Source organism: Euphorbia lathyris, chromosome 10, assembly GCF_963576675.1.
Source record: "Euphorbia lathyris chromosome 10, ddEupLath1.1, whole genome shotgun sequence".
NCBI classification, from domain to species: Eukaryota; Viridiplantae; Streptophyta; class Magnoliopsida; order Malpighiales; family Euphorbiaceae; genus Euphorbia; species Euphorbia lathyris.
In genome coordinates, this window is record NC_088919.1 from 57123727 (window position 1) to 57144786 (window position 21060).

The 21060-nt window shown below is 32.4% G+C and overlaps 1 protein-coding gene across 6 annotated transcripts; it reads right to left on the minus strand.

The window, feature by feature from the left end:
* Positions 1 to 8074: 8074 nt before the first annotated feature.
* Positions 8075 to 12251, minus strand: LOC136209813 (probable 3-deoxy-D-manno-octulosonic acid transferase, mitochondrial). Of its 6 annotated transcripts, none has more exons than XR_010677682.1 (14): positions 12013 to 12251; positions 11827 to 11920; positions 11591 to 11633; positions 11257 to 11379; positions 10908 to 11027; positions 10761 to 10839; positions 10409 to 10522; positions 10191 to 10288; positions 9539 to 9629; positions 9322 to 9441; positions 9165 to 9235; positions 8840 to 9047; positions 8469 to 8711; positions 8075 to 8344 (listed from the first exon to the last, which is right to left on the minus strand). XR_010677682.1 is itself a non-coding variant. In XM_066001410.1 (13 exons), exons 1-12 carry the CDS (start codon positions 12215 to 12217, stop codon positions 8865 to 8867), a joined length of 1341 nt encoding a protein of 446 aa, XP_065857482.1. In that variant the 5' UTR covers positions 12218 to 12251; the 3' UTR covers positions 8075 to 8711; positions 8863 to 8864. The 6 variants fall into 6 exon arrangements, 2 of the variants coding, with proteins under 2 accessions (XP_065857482.1, XP_065857481.1); XR_010677679.1 differs by having other exon boundaries at positions 8075 to 8356; XR_010677680.1 differs by having other exon boundaries at positions 8075 to 8363.
* Between the last annotated feature and the right edge of the window lie 8809 nt (positions 12252 to 21060).

Here is a 21060-nt window from a genome sequence, read left to right on the forward strand (position 1 = left end):
TAATTAATGATTGAATATGTATCTTGGAGCTTGCCTCATTCTATTTATAACGTATTTGAGTTGGCTAAAACCGATACAAACCTAGGGTTTGTGATGACACTCGTCAGGCCGAGTCATACTGTCACTAGATGGAAATCATTAACATTCAAACCTACCATTCTCTTAATGACAGGGTTTAAGGTGACATGTATGATCTTAAATGGGATCTGTTACGATGCCCGAATCACGTTGCCATATACATGATCGCGCCATGTGATCCATTTTATATGTTTGATGTCAATATATATAATATTATTATATAATCCATGCATTGACTAATAGACAAAGTGGAAATTCATATTTAAATAGTCAAATTAATTTTATTATAATTCTTGAACAACTTTAAGAATATGCTTTTTTCAGAAAAAGAAAAAGAAAAAGAAAAAAGAAAAGGGTACTACAATTCCTTCCTTTGATTTCGCTGCCATTATCGTGGAAGCAAAAAAGCTTCCAACTTTAAGTCAAATGGAAGCAAAGTCTACCCCACCCAACATAACTACATCATGACGTGTCTATTAAACATGTCTTGCTACTTTTTTTTTATTCATTTAAATTTACATTTGAATCTTTTCATATGCATGAGCATTGACATATTTGATTGTAGACTTAGATATTGGAACCAAAGCTCAAAATAGAATAGATATAGAGAAATTGATTCTCATTAATAAAAATAGTCATGAAATACATGTAATTATAGTCTTTTGATAAGAGAAAAAGTGATGCCACATCAGCATAATCAATAGTAGAGTCAACTTTCGGAGCTATTGACATCGAGTGTTTCCAACATCTTCCACTCAATTGTGTCGTGTGGTGCAATTGCAATGGAAAATGTTGGGAACATCCAGAACCTACAAGTATTTTTTTACATTTTGACTGCTAATAGTATAAGAGTAAATAATTATAAAGTTTCTGTACTTTTACCTAATACACTATTTACTCCATGTGTTTTTAGAAATAATTATATAGCAATTGATTTATTAATTTTTATATAATTATAGAACTTTAATTTGATAACCTAAAGTTTATTGACTGAAAAAATGAATGAAAAATATTTCAAAATTTGTTAAAATAGGAGTAAGACATCATTGTAAAAAAATTTTACAATTCTAATAAATTTAACTAATGAAGAAAAAAATATATGATTTTAAATTTTTTTTTGTAATAATATTTAATGTTAGTTTAAAGAGATTATATTAAAAATTAAAAAAAAAATAATTACAATTTAAGAAAATTAATAATATATTTTTTCAAGTATATTAATTTCGGTGTATATATAGTTCAAAATTTTTATTAAAATTAATTAGATTAAATTTGAAACTAAAAGATAATTTTTTTTTATGTATATAAGTAGGGGCAATTTTAGACTTTCATTTACAAAAATAAATGGAAGGACTAAAGAATTGATTAAGATAAAACTCAAGGACATTATAATAATATAATGGACTTACTAGCGTGTTAAGTAAAAATATAAAGACCTTATAATTATTTACCAAAGCCGTATGGATTGGATAACACTATTTTTCATCCAAACCGGTTCAACCAGAACCAGTCACAATTTCGGACCGGAGGTGGTTCAGTTGTTAATCCTTGAAAACCGTTCAGACCCGCTCAAATCGGTCGGTTCAACCATGAACCAGTTGACCCAGTGCTAGTTAAACAGGTTGGTCTGGTTTGCTTTTAGACATGTTTACTTAAAAAAATATATAAATTTTGTCAAAGGTACAATTCGAACATTGGACCTTTGGTCTATAGACTCTAATACTCACCAATACACTACCATTTCACTTATGTCTATTATTAACTATTTAAGAATAAATAATAATGTTATAACTTAAATAATTAAAATATGATTTAGTATTATTTTTTTCTATTTAGATAAATATCATTAAAAAATTATTATATTTTCTCAATATTAATACAATTTAATTAGCATTTAGATTTTAAATATATACAAATAAATTTTAAAAATCTAATAAATTTAAATTTAAGTTGATTTATAAAATACATATCCTATTAGCATATTTACATATTAGTTATTAATAAAAAATAATCACTATTAAAATTTTTTTTGAACCTGAAAATGGATCTCATATATTAAAAAGATTGGCCTCCTCAACAATAACGTTTGACAGCCAATCAGGCACTACAGTTGATAAAAAAATCGCTAGCATTGGAACAGGCCTGCCTAGCTACCAGATGAGCAGCCCTATTCGCTAAACGAGGAATAAAAGATAATTTAAAAGAAGGCTTGGATCGCAAAATAGTTTGATAATCTTGGACGAGCGATCCAAACTCTGAGATATCCTGTTTACATGAATGAATTGCCTCAACAACTAGTTTAGCATCAGATTCAAATTCCACATTCATGTACCTCAAGGAGGCAAGCCAAATGAGGCTCGTACGTAATGCAAGCACCTCAATAACTCGTGGCTCCTTCATAACTGGAATGAAACTGCTGCTGCAGAAAAGGAACTCCCCCGCATCTCCCCTAATGACTGCTCCCATCCCGCTACTTTTGATCTCCTTGAATAAGGCACCATCGATTTCTTTAATTTTTATATTTATTTGTCATGTTAAATTTATTAATTTGATATCATGTTTTGATACTAAATTAATGTTATTATATTAGTATAATTTTTGTGAATATAGTTGATATTATACTATGCTATAAGATTAAATATGAATAAAAATATAATTTGCACATGATTTTTGAATACCGGTTGAACCCCGGTTAAACCTCAAACCCTTGACCCTTTATCTTTTCCGGTTGTTTGACCGGTACGGTTTTGACAACCATGGTTTTTTGACGTTGCCGCATTCACCCCACCCTTTACTTCCACCTCTGGCCACAATAGTCTTTACTCTTTTACCGTTTGTTTTACCTGCTGTTTGCTGTTGGAAAAAACTGTATTTTCAAAAAGCAGAGATCCAATGCTTTTGTAAATAACTACTTTTTAGATAAACATGAGGTTACTAACCAAACACCTGAAACTCTCCATCTGAAGTAAAAAAGCAAACAGGAGCATGAAAAACAATAACCAACCACCTTTTTACTGTTTGGTTGTTGATCTTCACCCCTTAAGATGGATGACTTACTAAATTTCCATTAGATGAAAGAGCAAATGACATTTGTGCATGAAATAAAGGCTTTGTTAATAAGTCAAGCGATCATAGTTGGAAAGACGAATAATTAAGTAAGGCGTGGAAATGAATGTCATTGGATATTCTTATACAATAGTTACGTTCACATGGTTAGTGACTTAAGAAAATAGAATTTGATCCGTCAACGCTAAGATTAAAATCTTACAGTGGAGAAATTAACTAATTAAATAAACATGTCATTGGTTAACTTCTTCGTGACTGACGAAACTTCATTTAATCCCCATAATGCCGAGTGGACACAAATATTCTTCACGGAAAATATCACTTTGCGCAAAGTAACGGTTACTTTAATTGCTATAACAATCTTGAATAATTTTTTCACAATGGAAGTTGTAGATTATGATGACTATAAAAAAATCAAATTTGGATATATTTTCTTATATAATTATACAAATATAAATGATAGTTGAAACTTACATAATAAAATATGATACATGGAACATCAAACCTTGTTTGATAACGATTTTCAACACTTAAAATTAATAAATTAAGTGTTTATTGATTTTAAACTTATTTGATAATATAACTTAAATATTTCAGTTAAGTCAAGAAATCACTTAAAATTAATTTAAAAATTTTTAGTTGAACATTATCAACTAATTTTTTTAAAATTCAATACTTATTTTTAGTATTTATCAAACATTTATATCATTTAACACTTTAAACATTTATAATATTGAACACTTAAAATTCAGTACTTATTTTTTCAGCACTTAATTTTAAGTTTTATCAAACACCGCCTAAGTTAAGAAGAGTTGAGTTTTATAGCAATTGTGTATATATAATTAATTAAGGATGTGAAAAATATAATTTCAAATCGGAAAAGATGGAGAACTATATTGAAAACGACCTTAAATACCATCATTTCTTCATCTACTACAAAATGAAAAAGAATATCTATCAAAAAATTTCTACACTGCGCTGGGATTAGTTCTGATTTCATCCATTTAGATAATGTTACATCAATCCAATTGCACATATCGCATAATTTGATTGGAAAGGCCAACACTAATCCCGATCTATAATAGAATTTTTCCATTTCTCCAATCCCAAATTTTTTCACAGATTAAGTGTATTTTATTTTTAAGAGCTTCAAGGTTATTTTTTTTTTTAATTTTCTTTAGAAAAAATAGGAAGCACATGGTGGTGGAGTATTGGAAGAATGTCTATCAATTTACATGTTATTGTAAGGCTGATTTTGTCTGTCAAAGTGAAGAAAATGGCAGCTTTATTATAGCTCTTATCAAAATTCACTTCTTTGCTTTTTTAAACAAAACATGCTACAAAAAGATAAAAGAGATCAAAGATCAGAAAAAGAAAGATTGGTCACCTCACCTTCTTAATTTCCATTTTTTGTTTGTTGTAAGTAATTATTTAATAGTCAATTACAATAATCAAATTTTAGGGTAAATTACACTCATGGCCACTGGACTTATCCATTTTAACATTGTTCTCACTGGACTTTACACATTTTTAATACCGGTGGCCACTCAACGCCTCAAAATGACCTTTGTGTCCAAAAATAAAAAATTCAAAGAGTTAATGATATTCTAAGAAATTTTAATTCTTAAAAATTTTCATTTTGAGGTCATTTATGTGTTGTTTGGTTAGGAAAGAGGGTGGATTTTTAAAGAGAGAAAGCTCTACAAAAAAGGTGATTTTGAAAAATAAAAAAATGTAGTTTCATGATAAATGTCGTTCTAAACAATTTTAATTCTTAAATATTTTCATTTTGAAGTCGTTAACGGTCATTTTGAGGAGTTAGTTAAAGTTGAGTGGTTACAAGCGTTAAAAAGTGTAAAGTTCAATGACCCTACCGTTAAAAATTGAAGTTCAGTGGCCATAATATTAAAATGGATAAAATTCAGTAACCATAGGTGTAATTTACCCTCAAATTTTAATACCAACTAGTTACAATCACCTCTCTCTCTCTTTTATATATATATATATATATATATATATATATATATAAAATTCTTTGCAAAATGGAGGAAACATCTAGAGGCTCTTAATTTTAATTTTTTTAGGAATAATGTATAAATTTAACCTATGGTTATTGGAGGAGAGCAACCTCCGCATACAAAGTATTGTAATATTAAACCTAATGTTTACCGGACATTGCAATTTTACGTCTCATTAACATCAAATGAGTTTTTTTTTTTTTTTTTTTTAATCCATGTGCAATATTCTAGTGTTCTAGTCACTAATAAGGTGAAACTGCACATAATGTATTAATGAAAAAAAAAACACATCTTTCACTAATGGGAATTGAAATTGCACCATTTAATAAACATTAGAATTAAAATTACATAAAACAATATGTAAATACTAAATTCACTTTCCCTAATAAACCATAATGCGAAATTTAGACCTTACCGGTATTTTTTAATTTTGTTGATTGAAGTACATATCTTTTAATTTGAATCATTGGATTCTCAGTCAATTATAATCTAATGTTCCTTTTTTTTTGATAAAATAATCTAATGTTCCTAACTATAGCAGGATGAACATCAAAGTGTATGACATATTTTTTTTTATCTCTGGATTGCAATTTTAACATATTGTCTGGCCTTCTCATCTAGAGAAATAATAAGAGTTTCATTATAGGAGTGTATAATGATTATAACCAAACCCATCATGTTTCAAATGGGCCATTTATGCATCATCATCTTCCACACTCAAGTATTAATAGTGGTTGATATCAACTACTATTGCGAATATACATGGACTAGTAAAACACTCTAATCCTAAAATATAACCACGTTGCCTAATCAAATAGGATCTTAGAGGTCACTCATATCCCGACCCACACCCCACACAGGGATTAACGGGATTACAAATACCCTTGATGAAACCATTATTGACTTCTACATTAAAAGAGTGTTTGTTTACCTACTTTTCACCTCCTGTTTGCATTTTTCACTTTGAAAAAATTTAAGTGTTTAGTTATACATGAAAAAAGTAGCTTTTTACTATTGCAAATATACATGGACTAGCAAAACACTTAACCCTCGAGTATAACCACTAGAGCCACATGGCTCAATCAAATAGAATCTTAAAGGTCACTCATATCCTGACCCACACCCCACACCAGGATTAGCGGAATTACAAGTACCCTTGACGAAACCATTATTGACATCTACATTAAGGGGTGTTTGTTTACCTATTTTTCACCTCCTGTTTGCATTTTCACTTTAAAATAAAAAGTTTTAGATGTTCGATAGTACATGAAAAGTAGCTTTTTACAAAAGCAGAGAATCCTGCTTTTTAGAAAAACAGTTTTTTTTTTCCAACAGCAAACAACAAACAACAAACCACATCAGGTAAACCAAACGGACCCTAAACGACTATCATATGGTCCATCGCCAGTTTCCAACCCTTCTTTGACCACTTTATTGTCTTATCTCTACACTCTGTGGACCCAGCAAGCTCAACTCAGAATCAATTACTAGTTAATTTTTTTTTTTTAAAAAGAGCTTGTCTTTTGACAAATCCATACCCTCTAATGCAGTCATAATTCTGGTTACAGTTCATCATTACTTTTTCACACCATAGAAGTTGATAAAACATAAGTGAATCAACACAGGGAACTTAAGCAAGCACTAAAATTAATTATCCTGTTAGTTTACTTCAAGGATGTAACAGACCATCCCATGTAGATTAAGAGTCTACATTGATATATATTACTTGGGAATAATACACAGATATATATATACAAGTAGTAGCTCCTGATATTACTCCTACAATCAAGGAGACATACTGACCCTACTAGCAGCTTAAGCATGCCCCAACAACCCTTCAGCGGCCTTAGGCATATTATTCATTAATTACATTGACTTATACTCTAACACTCCCCCTCAAGCTGAAGCATGGATTTTAATCATGCTCAGCTTGCTATAGATACTTATAATATAATCTCAAGACAATACAACTCAAAACAAGAAACTAAAGATACTTTGGAATATAAAAACATAATTCGGGAGATGCAACCTAGAAGAACACATCGAACAGGAGAGACGCCAGAGGAACATCAAACTTCGTAGGAAACAGACAAGCAAAACTCAGTCGAAGCAACACGTAAGAGGCTGCCAGCAACATAATTGCATAAAAGGAGATTCACCGGCAAACTAACCGGACAGACAGGTTGGAAACAGAGAGGCGACGGCAGCAGAAGAGGAACAACGACAATCCGTTGAGGTGAAATCAGACTCTCCTCACAAGGCAGACAGAAATGCTGAAAGAAACAGCCCAAAATTACAAACCTACAAATTCTGCTCACAAGGTAGAAAACAAATACTGGAATCCTAATCCAGAAACCCAAGAAAGAAGCCGAAACAAGGCGCTGATGTGATCCCATGTAAGGAGGACTTTTCTTACAGCGACGACGACACAGGGTGGCCGGAATGTGAGGAAACGCTGATCGGAAGCGGAGAGGATGAACCAGAGGGGTGGCGAGATAGAATGACGTCCCAACAGTGAGTATTCAAGAGACCCAAGCTCTTGACAGAAATGGAACCCTGGGAAATACTACCCAGAAAATATTGAACCCTTGCAGAAACACAACTCTGGAAATACTTCACAACTCTAGAAATACTACCCAGAAAAAAGAATTCAGAAACCTTAGACCTTAGGCTCTGATACCATGTAACAGACCATGTAATACACTAGAATACATGGAATACCATGTAGATTAAGAGTCTACATTGATATATATTACTTGGGAACAATACACAGATATATATACAAGCAGTAGCTCCTGATATTACTCCTACAATCAAGGAGACATACTGACCCTACTAACAGCCTAAGCATGCCCCAACAGCCCTTCAGCAGCCTTAGGCATGTTATTCATTAATTACATTGACTTATACTCTAACAAAGGACAGAATATTACTAATTGAAGGAACAACCAAGTCACAGATTGTAAATAGTTTGACAAAAGAATTATCTTGTAATTTTTTCACATCTAAAAGAATAAATCATGGTCATTACCTGCAAGGATTGAATGTGAAATGTAGGAGAAGATGTCAGCTTTTGATTGGTACATCTACAACCATGTTTGGATCACTTGATGCAGGATTCCAGGCTAATGCTCAGTCTCATCTTCCGGAGTATTCCAGGTGCGAATGCAACAGTGTCGAGCCTGAAAATATTGCTGTTATCTGGCAAAAGTTAGCTGGAGAAGTGAGAATAAGCTGGGATATTTACCCAGTCATAGCAGGTGAGGCTGGCAAAAAGATTCAAAACAAGAGCAGAAAACTTTTCACCCTCAATTTTCACGCAGCTGCTACGCCAAGCAAGCATTTCAATAAATGGTCCTCTGACCATATCACTTTAAGAGTTCCTTTTCCAAGATATAATCAATTGAATCGGAGATTATACTGACGTGAGTCCATTTCTTCCTCGAAGAAATATTCCACATCACTCCTTCAGGCTCGTAAAAGTATTGTATGCTAAAGCAACAGCTGGTGTAGTTGTAGAGGAATCAAATTGCACAACGGTTGGTGTTACTGTAAAAATAAAAAACTACAGTTTGAGCTACCATATGTATGCATCTGTACTGGTATAAGGTAACTTTAATGCTCTACTTTTCTTAAAAGCTTTCGCTCTCAAAGGCTAATACAAACTTTATGCTCACAGTTAATTTTGCTGCTTGCCAACCTTCATTTCTTCCTCGCAAAGATGGTCCCGAAAACACGAACATTTAGCAGGTTCCACACATTAGCAACGATACCACTAGACAGAGCACAAGATACTTGCTTTGCAGCCATGCGATGTGCTTCTAGAACTTTGGCATCGCCAAAGAGCTTCACGATAGCTTCTTCAAGCTCTAAGGCGCCAGAGACCTGCGTAAGCAGTGACAGCTCAGTTAGTCTCAGCCTACCGGCCCCCCAGAAGAAGAACGAGAACATTTATGGAACTGTTATTTCATATGAAGCTAAACATGAAGAAGCTATTCAAACCTGAATCACTGACAAAGGATTTAATTGTTGCATTTTCTTTATCATTTGTGAGAAATGGCCAACATAATGTCCTGAAAGTAGCCAAATAGCAAGTAAGCATCAAATAATGTAATAATACGAAGCAAATAATATATGAGAATCAACATTCACCACTCACCAGTCAAAACTGCACAGCCAGCTGCAGAAGCTTCTGATATGTTGTGACCAGCTAAACCAGGCAAGAAAGAACCTCCAATTACAGCTATTGGACATAGTTTGTACAAATGTCTCAGTTCACCTACCAATCAGTTATGATATGATGATATAAATGACCCATCGTGCACAAGCGAAAGAGAAATTTGAAAATAAGTAGAACAAAATAAAAAATCTCGAACCTATCGTATCTACCACATATATGTGTGTTCCTGGTGCTATGCGTTGATGTTGAGACCTCAATGCTACATATTCCCCTTCTTTCTGCAATTCCTGCAATAACTTGTGCTAAATTCGTGCTTGCATTTGATAAATTCATTGTTGACCATCAAAAGGAAAGATCTTATCTTTTATCAGAACATAACTGCTTCAATCAATAATTTCATCAGTTTAATAAGTGCAGAAATTACAAACATATCCATAAAACTTAGCACATAAATACTGTCCCTTGCCAAATCAAGCCAGACAACAGCATCGGCTTATGCTAAATTTTAATACCATGGATACAGCACGATGGCGACATCTGCCTACCTACGGACTAACAGAATAATACAGCAATAATATATAAGTTATAGTTGATTATGAATAAGTTATATGTCCTAATCAGTTATTATCCAATTTCAAGGCGTTTCGCTTTTAGATATTGCTCAAAGCAGGAATCCTAGAGAAACCTCAATTAGTTGATCTGGATTACATGTGTAAGCAGAGTCATGACAAGGAAAAACAAGGAGGATTCTGAAGATGCAATTCAGCATGAGTTAAAAGAAAAAATATCAAGCAAGCACAGCCGATCTTGTAATGGAAGAAATTAACATCTGTAGTTGAGAATCATACTTGAGCAATCTCTTGTCCATGTTGTGGATAGCGAGGTACAATTATAGTGACAAGTTCAGGGTATGATTGTATGAGCTCCTTGTGCACTTCCAGCATAACTGCAGAGGTAAAACGTAAATACTTCAGCCAAGTATGGCACATTCAAAGGCAAGGTAAAGTAATTAAATTATGACACATGAACGGAAACATACATAAAAGGCCGAAAAGTATTAACAAACCTTTTTCTTCACCCCTATGCAGGGAAGCTGCCACCCAAACTTGCCTGTGTGCAAGTTGTCCCTTCAAATCTTCTATGCTTTCTACCTCCTCCGTAGAAGCATCATATTCGACAGCTGAAAATAAACGGAAAAACATCAAATTAGGGCAAACAACCATCTTTTTTTTCAAGAATTGCCAAAAAAGTAATAATAAAAAAATAGTAAAAACAGTAGAGATAATTTAGATGGTAAAACTGTGCATTAAAAGCAATAGGGTAAGACCATAATACTAATAACTGTAGAAAGTATTAGGAAGATTAAAAGAATGTTTGTCCATAATACTAAAGTTTTCACATAAGGTTTATGAATATACCATATTTCAGATCGCCGGCAAAATTAATGATAGAAGGCGAGGCCTGAAGAATCTGGAAGCGAATTGCCTGCAAATTGCTCTATGGAAGACAGACGGATCACTAAAATTTGAATAGGAAGTAATAAGATCATAACAACACATACATACCAGTGGGATGATCAAGGAAAATTTAGAAAGCATGAGTGAAATTAGGGGAAGAAGCACCGGTTGTGACCATGATCTAAAGGATTTCGTAGAGATTCGAGCATTTAACAGTGCAAGTGGAATCTGCATAATATGAGCAGATATAAATATTAATGCATGCGAAGAGTATACAACCGCAAAATTTCTCTTTGAATCAATTTTCTCGAAGCTTATTATTACGAATTAAGTTATGAGAAATCATGAACCAATAATATTGCAATGTGAAATAAACTCAGTGTCATTAGCACTACTGTCATATTTTTTTAGTAATTACGCCCTCAAAGAATATAATGCATATGGAGGATTTACTCACACCCTTTCTCCATGAACTCATTATGAGATTTGGCCATAGTTCATTCTCCATTATCATGATAGCGTTCGGCTTCCAATAGTCCAGGAAAGCATCGATAGCAGCAGGAGTATCGAGAGGGGAAAACTGATTTGATTATGAAGTTAGAATACAACAGAAACGAAATAATTTTTCAGCTAAATAAGCATAATAAAAGTTCATCATCAAAGAAATGAACATCAAGCATTGCCAACAAAAGGACATTTGAATCAGAACTGAGGATACACAATAAAGTTAAAATGAAACTGAATAATCTGAAAATTAGTGAAAGTGAAAGTCAAAATCTCCAGGTAAGTACCTGATATAAGACACCACTTGGAAGCTGATTCTTTATAACTTCACTGCTCAAAAAATGAAAGAAAAAGAAGAAGAAGCATATCATAGATTAAAAAGGGACCTTCAAACTTATGTTCTTACAAATCTACTTCTCATCATACTGAAATCATTCAAATCATTGATTGAATGAAATTGAAATAGTAAAATTATCTTAAGTGATCAGACAAAAGAGAAAAAGAATTGGATGCTAAATCTCACAATGCAGACAAGGTCGTAGTTGTCATCAAGATGTTTAAATCAGGCCGGCATTGAACACACCGTCGAATTACAGGAATTGTCGCCATTCCTTCACCTGGACAGAGTATGAACTGTTTTGATTTCTAATGATTGAACCTTTTATTGATTCAGGTAAAAAAAAGATGAAAGGAATAAGAATGGCGGAACCTAAAGAGACAGCGTGGAACCATAGAAGAGGACCAGAGGGCCGAGGGATAGATGGCTGACCCAACCGTTCAGGCCAACGGGTCGGGTGCTCAAGACCTTTAAGGCGGCGCCATCGTATGTGAAGGTGGATTAACGGCGTTAGACTATAGCTCATCGCCCTGTAGATTTTGTAGAGTAGCATTCCTCTTTTTCCAGCAGCTGCCATGTCCGTCCTCTTTACTCTCCGTTGTGATCTACACGGCGGCGACATGTTTTGCGTAAATGGCCGGCGACGATGGAAGCTAGTTGAAATAATGGGCCAGAAAATGGGCCCATATTGTACAGTAAGCCCATGTTGGAGTCCAATATGGGCTCAGCTCAGTTATGAGATATGGGTCATTTGGTAAATAACAGTATATATTTTTAGGGATTACATAATAATTCACTTTTAAAAAAACTATCCTCAAGTCATAATTTTGAATTATGTCAAATTAATAAAATTATTATTTTTAATATATTTTAAAAGATTAGAGTTTATAAATTAGAGATTTAAAATATATTGTATAGAGTTTATGATTTATGAATTGGATATAATTTTTAAATTAGCGTGTAAAAGTATACTTTATTTGTTATATATAGAATATAGTTACATATTGATAATTCGGTTTGATAATATGATTTAGTTATAATTTTATAGTTAATTATGATATTCATGTAAGATTCAAAATTTCCCTATTTTTTTTTGTGAAGTGTACATTTATCCCTTACATAGTTACATATAAAATAGTAAAATTTTATCTCCTTAAAGTTTTCAACCAAGATTAATTTTACCTTTATTTAATAAAAAATTTGAACATGTTGATTTGACCATTATTTTACTGTTACATTGAACCTTCAAGATAAATTTGTCGATAAATTGTAGTAGTCTCGTGTTTTTTTTGCAGACTGTTTGTAACTATATCACTAACATTATAAACATTTTAGTAACTTTGAAAGTTTTTTTTAATAAATCTATATATATAACAAACTTAGTTATTAATATTTTGATAAATTGTTTATAATTATATTAGTAACATATTAAACATTTTAAACATAATTGATGTTTGAAACGTTTAGTGTGGCTATTGGCGAAGGACCTAGAGTCAGGGAGCCAACATCCCAGCCGCTCCACCACGAGCGGCCCTTGCATGTTCTTATGCTTGCTTATATTCACTCCATGTTTTCAATTTCTTTTTCTCAACATGTAGGTAGTTCAACTACTAGAATAATAAAAAAAAGAATCATTTCAAAACTAACCTTTGCTGTTTTACAGATGGATATATGCATATATGTGCAAATAAGTCAGTTTGCACTTTCCCCATTTCTCATTGGTCTAACTTACTATTTAAATTAGAAAAGCAACTTAAATGTATAAAGCACAAAGTATTAGAAGTCGTTGTTGAAACACATTTCTACATGATTTTGATTTGACAAAATTATTTAAGTAAGATTAAATTCCCATGATAAAAATATTCACATTAAATTTAAATGCTTTAATTTATTTATACTAATGTGTTTGTTCAATGTTGAGTAAGTTAATTCATAAGACATTAAAAGAGTAAGGACTAAAAGCTCATAAGAGAAATCCAAGACGAAGTCAGCTGATGAAAAAGTCACACGGCCGAAGCTGAGCAACTCAACTTTGAAAAGAAAAGTCTTCTCTAAAAGCTTGAAGGCGAAGCCACTAAGTCAAGCAACATGATTGTCAGGTCAGCAGCAATGATTGAAGACAAAGTCTGTCCATTTCTGAGAAACATTCAGAAGTCACAGAAATCTGTCGGGAAGACTATAGCTATACCAGAAGAAGCATGGACTACCTGACGCCAACAACCAGGCAGACCTGGCATCTGACGAAGACAGAAGATACAACATTGTATTTGGCCTACGGCACTGAGTGCTGACCAAGTGATGACGAAAGAAGAACGTTTCCCCACAACGGCTATGTCGGGATGCAAATGATTGATACCTTGGATGTCACTATAAATAGGCCTCTCCAATACTTGAACCAATGCAGATCTTCATCAAGTAAACTATTGATAAAATACAAATTAGAAGCTCTGTTTTGAAAAGAAAAAGCAAGCTCTTATACCAACTCCTATTTTTGTGTAAAAGTCTAGAGTGATTTATTCATCTAAAGTGTTCTTTATTACATTAAGAACAAACTCTTTATCATTTGTAAAAGGTTAGAAAAGTGAGGCTGAGTTACTCGGTTATAGTATTCAGCGGTAGAGATAGGATTGAGTAGAGGAATAGAGGAAGGTACTCTTGCATACTCAGTTGCTATTCTAAACGGTTTGTGCTCTACCTTTAAAGAGCCCAGTAGAGGATTCTAAAAGCTCGGAAGGATTTCCGGGGACTGGACGTAGGCGGAGAGGCCGAACCAGGATAAATCTGCTGAGTAACTTCTAACCCTTTATCTCTTTATACATATATTGCTTGCTTAATATCACTCAGCAAAACATTAACGAGTATACGCTGAGTTGAGTAATCTAAGAGCTGAGTTTGGAAATAGACCCAAGTGTTGCTTCCTAACTCACGGTGGAAACAGCTCTAGTCAGCGGTTGACTGAAGCTGTTTCAAACCTTACTCAGCCGTGCTGACTTAAAAAGACTAAGTTAAAGTCTTAAAAGATAAATAAGTCAGTATTAACGTAAATTTTTTTAAACATTTCCTACCCCCCTTGGAACTAATCTTGTGACGTTACACGGGACCAACAGTCCATATTGAGGAAGAGTATTAAATTATTAATTACCACCAACTTTGACTTCGAGGTTTTTCTAGGCTTTTCTTTAGTTTTATGTCTGTTGGTTATGCAATTATAAAGGCATGTTTGTTGTTTGCTGCTGCTATTAGCTGTTTGCTCTTACTGATAGGTAGCAGATATTAATTGATTTTTTTTTTTATAAAAAGCAGCTGTTTCGAATTTTTACTAAATGCTTTTTGTCTTCTGTTTAGATTTAAAAGACAAAAAGCAGTTTCGAAAATTGAAAACAAACGGACACTAAATATAGCCTAGGCAAATGTAATGGATGTATATGCAAATGTAATGGATGTAATGGATGTATATGCAGAATCAGAAATACAATATGAATATTTGGCCCCGGTGAATTTGTGGGAAACCTAAAAGAATTGGCAGTATTTAAAATTGAGTATAGTGTGTATAGGGATAACAAGGGGTAGAGTATCTGTGGGTAGTACCAATCCCAATCCCAAACCCTTACCTATTTATTTTTTAATTATCTGTACCCGTTCCATTACCCTAACGACATACTTTTTGCATTTCATACCCGTCCCATTTAATTCGTGGGTATCCACGGGTACCCTTACCCGTTAAGAATCAATAAATAAAAAAATATTACAAATTTAACAAAGTATAAATTTAATAAATCAATTATCTAAAAATTGAACAAATTGAACCTTAATCAATAAGAATAAATTAGCTTAATAGTACCACTCAACAGTTCAAGAATAAAAGGTTGTCGTTCAAATCTCACATCTTATATCTAAAATAATAATAATATTTCTTAATATATAAAAGAGTTATGACAAGTAACGTGTACCTGGTACCTTGGGGGTATTCTCATACCTATCCTATTACCCTAACGGGTAATGATTTTGATCTCATACCCGTCTCATACCCTTTTATACAATTAGAGTCGGGTAGTACCGGGTACCTGCAGGTACAGTACCCGTTGCCATCCCTAAGTGTGTGTGATATGGTACGAAATATAGAATGAGCTTAATGAAGTAAGTCCAAACCCATTATCTCGTGCCATTGGTCAGCCCACTCAAGATTCAAAGGGCTTCCGGAAGCAATAAGGAGAAAAGATCCTGGATCTCAAAATACACGGCAAAGTCACCCATTGTGGGAATTTAGCTTTCGAACCAATCTAATGATGACACATATATCCAATCACAAACTCAAATGTTTATAAATAGCGCCAAGTTCAAGAAGGCAGGTGCACAATTCTAAATACTAGAATACTACTACATTCTCCTAAATTACGTATTCCCTATACTAATTTAGGTATCAGAGAGGGTTTGCTGGTTATCGACCCCCCTGTCTGACCGTTTTCTATCTTTCAGGTCATTAGAAGCTTCAACTAAACAATATTCAAGGATATTCCGATATCAGTGTGTATACTAGAGTTACATTGATAAAATAGTTTATCAAATCCTCCACAATTCTTAACATTTACTTAGAAACTTAAAATTGAAAATTTATTAGTGACTGTTATTTTAGAACGAAAATTAGCAAATAGTAAGAGTAACAATAAATTATATCTGAACCAAATATATCCTTAAGAATTACAATTTAGATACTAGTTATGAAAATCAAAATTTAAATAAGAACTTGCATTATTAGATTTGTATGCACTCAAAGTCTATATAATTAATTAATTTAGTATAATATCTATAATAGAATGATTAACAATGATGTAATGCTTCCAAATCTCTCTCTATATAATTCACTAAAATTTTGGTAAATTATAAATGGTTTTAGCGGGATCAAAATTGATAAAATTTGGGGACCAATTCGTGGTCCATGCATGTTTTATATACTAGCTAGGTGATGTAATGGTCTTCTATGTTTAATCCTAATTTATAAAACAATTATTCAATTCTAATCATAATTTATTATTTTCATCTTATCTTACTTACCAGTTTATTTATAAAAACCATATATATCATTAATTAATCAACTAACTACCAGAGATGGATTTCGATCAGAATTCTTATACCAGAATGGAAAATTTTAATAAAAAAATGAGACGTGACATTGGTGTGGTCAACAGTCAAACGCGTTTTCTACACGGGTCAATATTTTGACCGAACATAGGGGTGTAAGGGGTTGTATGTGATGTTTTTGGAGAGTTGAGGGGGTTGAGAGGTTGTCCCCTAAGTTGAGGGGGCCAGGTGAAAAAAAGTTACAAGTTTAGGGGGCTGGGTGCCTATTAAGCCAATTAATTAACTAGCTAACTAACTAACGGAACTTTGAAAAATTATCTCCATTCCCGGGAATGAGTTAGAGATGGTAATAGCTATCCCCGCCCTATGGGGATCCCAACATACTACCGTTAAGTGCTGTTTGGTTCGCGGAATGGAATAAAATAGAATGATTATTCCAAAAGAATAGCATAGAAAAGAATGAAATAGAAATTCTTTAGGAATAACTATTCCTATGTTTGGTTGGAATGGAATAAATAATTTTTTTTATTCAGAAGACAACATTACCCTCAAATGTAATGTCTTATTTGTTTTAAATTTTTAATTATTACTATAAATTGATCAAATATTTAATATATTATTTAAAAAATATATAAAAAACAGAAAAATATAGAGACATGGAAAGCTATGAAAACACAAAAATAGAAAAATATGTAGAAAAAACCCATGAAAATAAGAAAATGAAAAAAAAAAGATGTGAAAAGATATGGCAAACAGAAAAACATGAAAAAAACGCAAAAAAAAAAAGAAGATTTGTTTAAAACGTGAAAACACAAAAAGTGGAAAAATTCGAAAATCACCAAAAGTTAAAAATATTCAAAAACAGAAAAACATGAAAAAGTGGAAAACACACAAAAATGTGAAAAAAAACGAAAAACACAAAAACGTGAAAAAACGTTAAAAACACGAAAATGTGAAAAATGCGTTTGTTACGTTTTTTCATATTTTTTGCATTTTTTTTTACATTTTTTCGTGTTCTCCAAGTTTTCTTGTTTTTCGTGTTTGTTCACATTTTTTATTTTTTTATTTTTGCGTTTTGTCACGTTATTTATTTTTTTTATTTTTTCGCGTTTTCACGTTTTAGTTTTTCGGTTTTTCACTTTTTCAAGTTTTTTCCGCGTTTTTTGTATTTTTCGAATTTTTGTGTTTTTTTGTGTTATTCACGTTTTTTCATGTTTTTTTACGTTTTCGTATGTTTGCGTTTTTCGCATTTTCATGTTTATCGCATTTTTCACGTATTTGTCACGTATTTGTGTTTTAGCATTTTTTACGTTTTCATGTTTTGTTTGCGTTTTTCACATTTTCATGTTTTTCACATATTATCACGTTTTTATGTTTTAACATTTTTTACGTTTTCGTATTTTTCAGGTTTCGTCTTTTTCGTATTTTTCACGTTTTATACATTTCGTGGTTTGTCACTTTTTCGCGTTATTCCTGTTTTGTGTTTTTGGAAATTGGCTAGGGAAAAGATTGATGGTTTAATGGAGGGTAATTTTGGAAATTACAAAAATACAATATTAAGAATAAACTATTCCTTAGATAAATTGAAGAATAGTTATTCCATTAAATCAAGGAATAGAGATTCTATGGAATAGCTATTCCATAAAAAACATTGAATCAAAGATGGAAATAGTTAATTTTTAGGGATTGCTATTCTATTCGAACTCTATTCCGCGAACCAAACGAACCATTAGGGTTACCCATAGGGATATCCATAGATATACTCATATATTGATATAAAAAATTATATATATATATATATGAAAGAAAAAAATTATATATATTAAATACTAATATAATTTGTAAAAAAAATCTAATACTAGAATATAATGGTATCCTATCCTCTATACAATCCGCTTTGAATAAAATTATAACTCTCCACTTTTTCAATTGAATTCTAAACTATTAAAATTCTTAATTCTTTATCTCCTATTACAATAAAATTTCAATTCTATTTTTTTTTAATATATGACGGGTTTGACATTTCTTGGGCCATTCGCTCAAGGTCTGTCTCGTCCCAATTTCTATATAAAAAAATTAGGGTTATGAAAATTCTAACTTCCTATTTAATTCAAACTTATAAATTAAGAAGTTCTATTCCATAATTTCACTCGATTCATTAGGTTGGTCTGCTATCTCTATTATTCGTATAATAAGGTAAGTTGATTTACTTCTTATCTATTTTTTTATTTGCTGTTTGTGGTTAATCATCATAAAAAGTTACACTATTTTATGTTTATTTTTTAAAATAAATTATATTTAGTAAATCGTATATATTTAATATTAGTTTAGATTTTTGGTTTATATACACACCTAAATCTGGCAAGTTTTGCCTAATGAAATCCTGAACTTTTAAAATAACCTATCACACACCTATAGTTGCCTCTAAAAATCTATCGCATACCTATAGTTGGCTTTAAAAACCTATCACACACCTATAGTTGGTTCATTCGGACCTCCTATACACAAAATCGTTGATTTTTCATCTTTGACGGATGAGGTGGCATACCGAACGAACTCCCACGCTTTTCTTTTTTTTCTATAACACGCATACCACCTCGTTCGTCAAAGACGAAAGATCAACGATTTTGTGTGTAGGAGGTCCGAATGAGCCAACTATAGGTGTGTGATAGGTTATTTTAAAAGTTCAGGGTGCCATCAGACAAAACTTGCCAAGTTTAGGTGTGCATATATGCATTAAGCGTAGATTTTTTACAAAATGGATCATGTATATCCATGGGATCCCCATTACCCATTGATACGGGAATGGGGACAACTTTATTCCCTTTTTTCTCAACGGGATAAGAATAAGGAATCTCCATTACGAATGGGGATGAGGATAGAATTTTTTGCCCCATCCTCAACCCGTCCCATTGATAAACCTAACTAACAAACACCTGAACTGCTATAAATCACTATTAGTAAAAATATATAAAAAGGACAACATGCGCTTCTCTCATTCTTGAAAGAAACTCAGATTTGGACATTTCTTTAATTAATTCTATTGATACTATAATTAGAATTGACATACATATGTATAATAATATATATATAATAGTAGAAAGTAAATATATAGTATAATATCAATATATATATATATATATAGTAAAATATATGAGCACGTACTGATATAATTAATTAATTTAGGACCTTAATTAAACTTTAGGACCTTAATTAAACTATTAAAATCTTGGCTTAATGCTTCTCCAGCCCCCTTAACTTGTCCAAATTGATCATTTTACCCCTCCAACTCATCGAATGTCATATTTACTCCCTTAACTCCATAAAAATGGTATTTCTCACCCCTTAACTTGTCCAAATTTGTCATTTTACCCATTCTCAACTCATCGAATATCCTATTTACCATTTTAACTCCATAAAAGTGGCATTTCTCACCACTTATCCTATTTACCCTCTTAACTCCATAAAAATGGTATTTCTTATCTCTTTATAGTAGTCAAAAAAGTTGAAAAGAGAAATAACGAATAAAAAATACAAATAACAAGAATATTAATATAAACAAGTTAAATACATTATATGTAGGGATAATGTGCCAAAATAGGCCTATGATTTTTGGGGAAGTATCAATTTAGGTTCCACTTACAAAATAGCATAAATATATGTTTAACGTTTAAAAAAAGTTATCAATTTAGTCTTCGATAACAGATTGTAAGGGGTGAAAAATACCACTTTTATGGAGTTAAGGGGGTAAATAGAACATTCTATGAGTTGGGGGGATAAATGGACAAGTTGAGGGGGTGAAAAATACCACTTTTATAGAGTTAAAGGGGGTAAATAGGACATTCGATAAGTTGGGGGGTAAAATGACCAATTTGGACAAGTTAAGGGGGCTGGGGAAACATTAGGCCTAAAATCTTCAATAAGATCTATGAGCTAATATAAAATTATCAATTAAGTTCTTATCTCATCCTAAAATCAGAAGCCGTAACTATTTGATATAGGGTGTGTTATCGTAATTCCTGGTGAATGAGTCCTGATCACTCTTCCAGTCACCTGAGTCCTGATCACTCTTCCAGTCACCTGAAACCAAAATAGACGTCAGAAAAGGGACGGAAGTTTCGACGAACCCTCTCCAATGCTAATGTCAGCGATATTGTTGATAATATTAGGCTAACGTAATTAGAGAAATGAAGTTCTGAGAAGTAGAGTTAAGATACATGGGATCCTAGAATACCTCTGCTATTTATAGATAAAATAAAGTGCATTTGGACACGTGGCAGTTCATGATAGGTCTTTGGATCCTATCTTTCCATGCCATTGTATTTCTGAGAACGAGGAGCG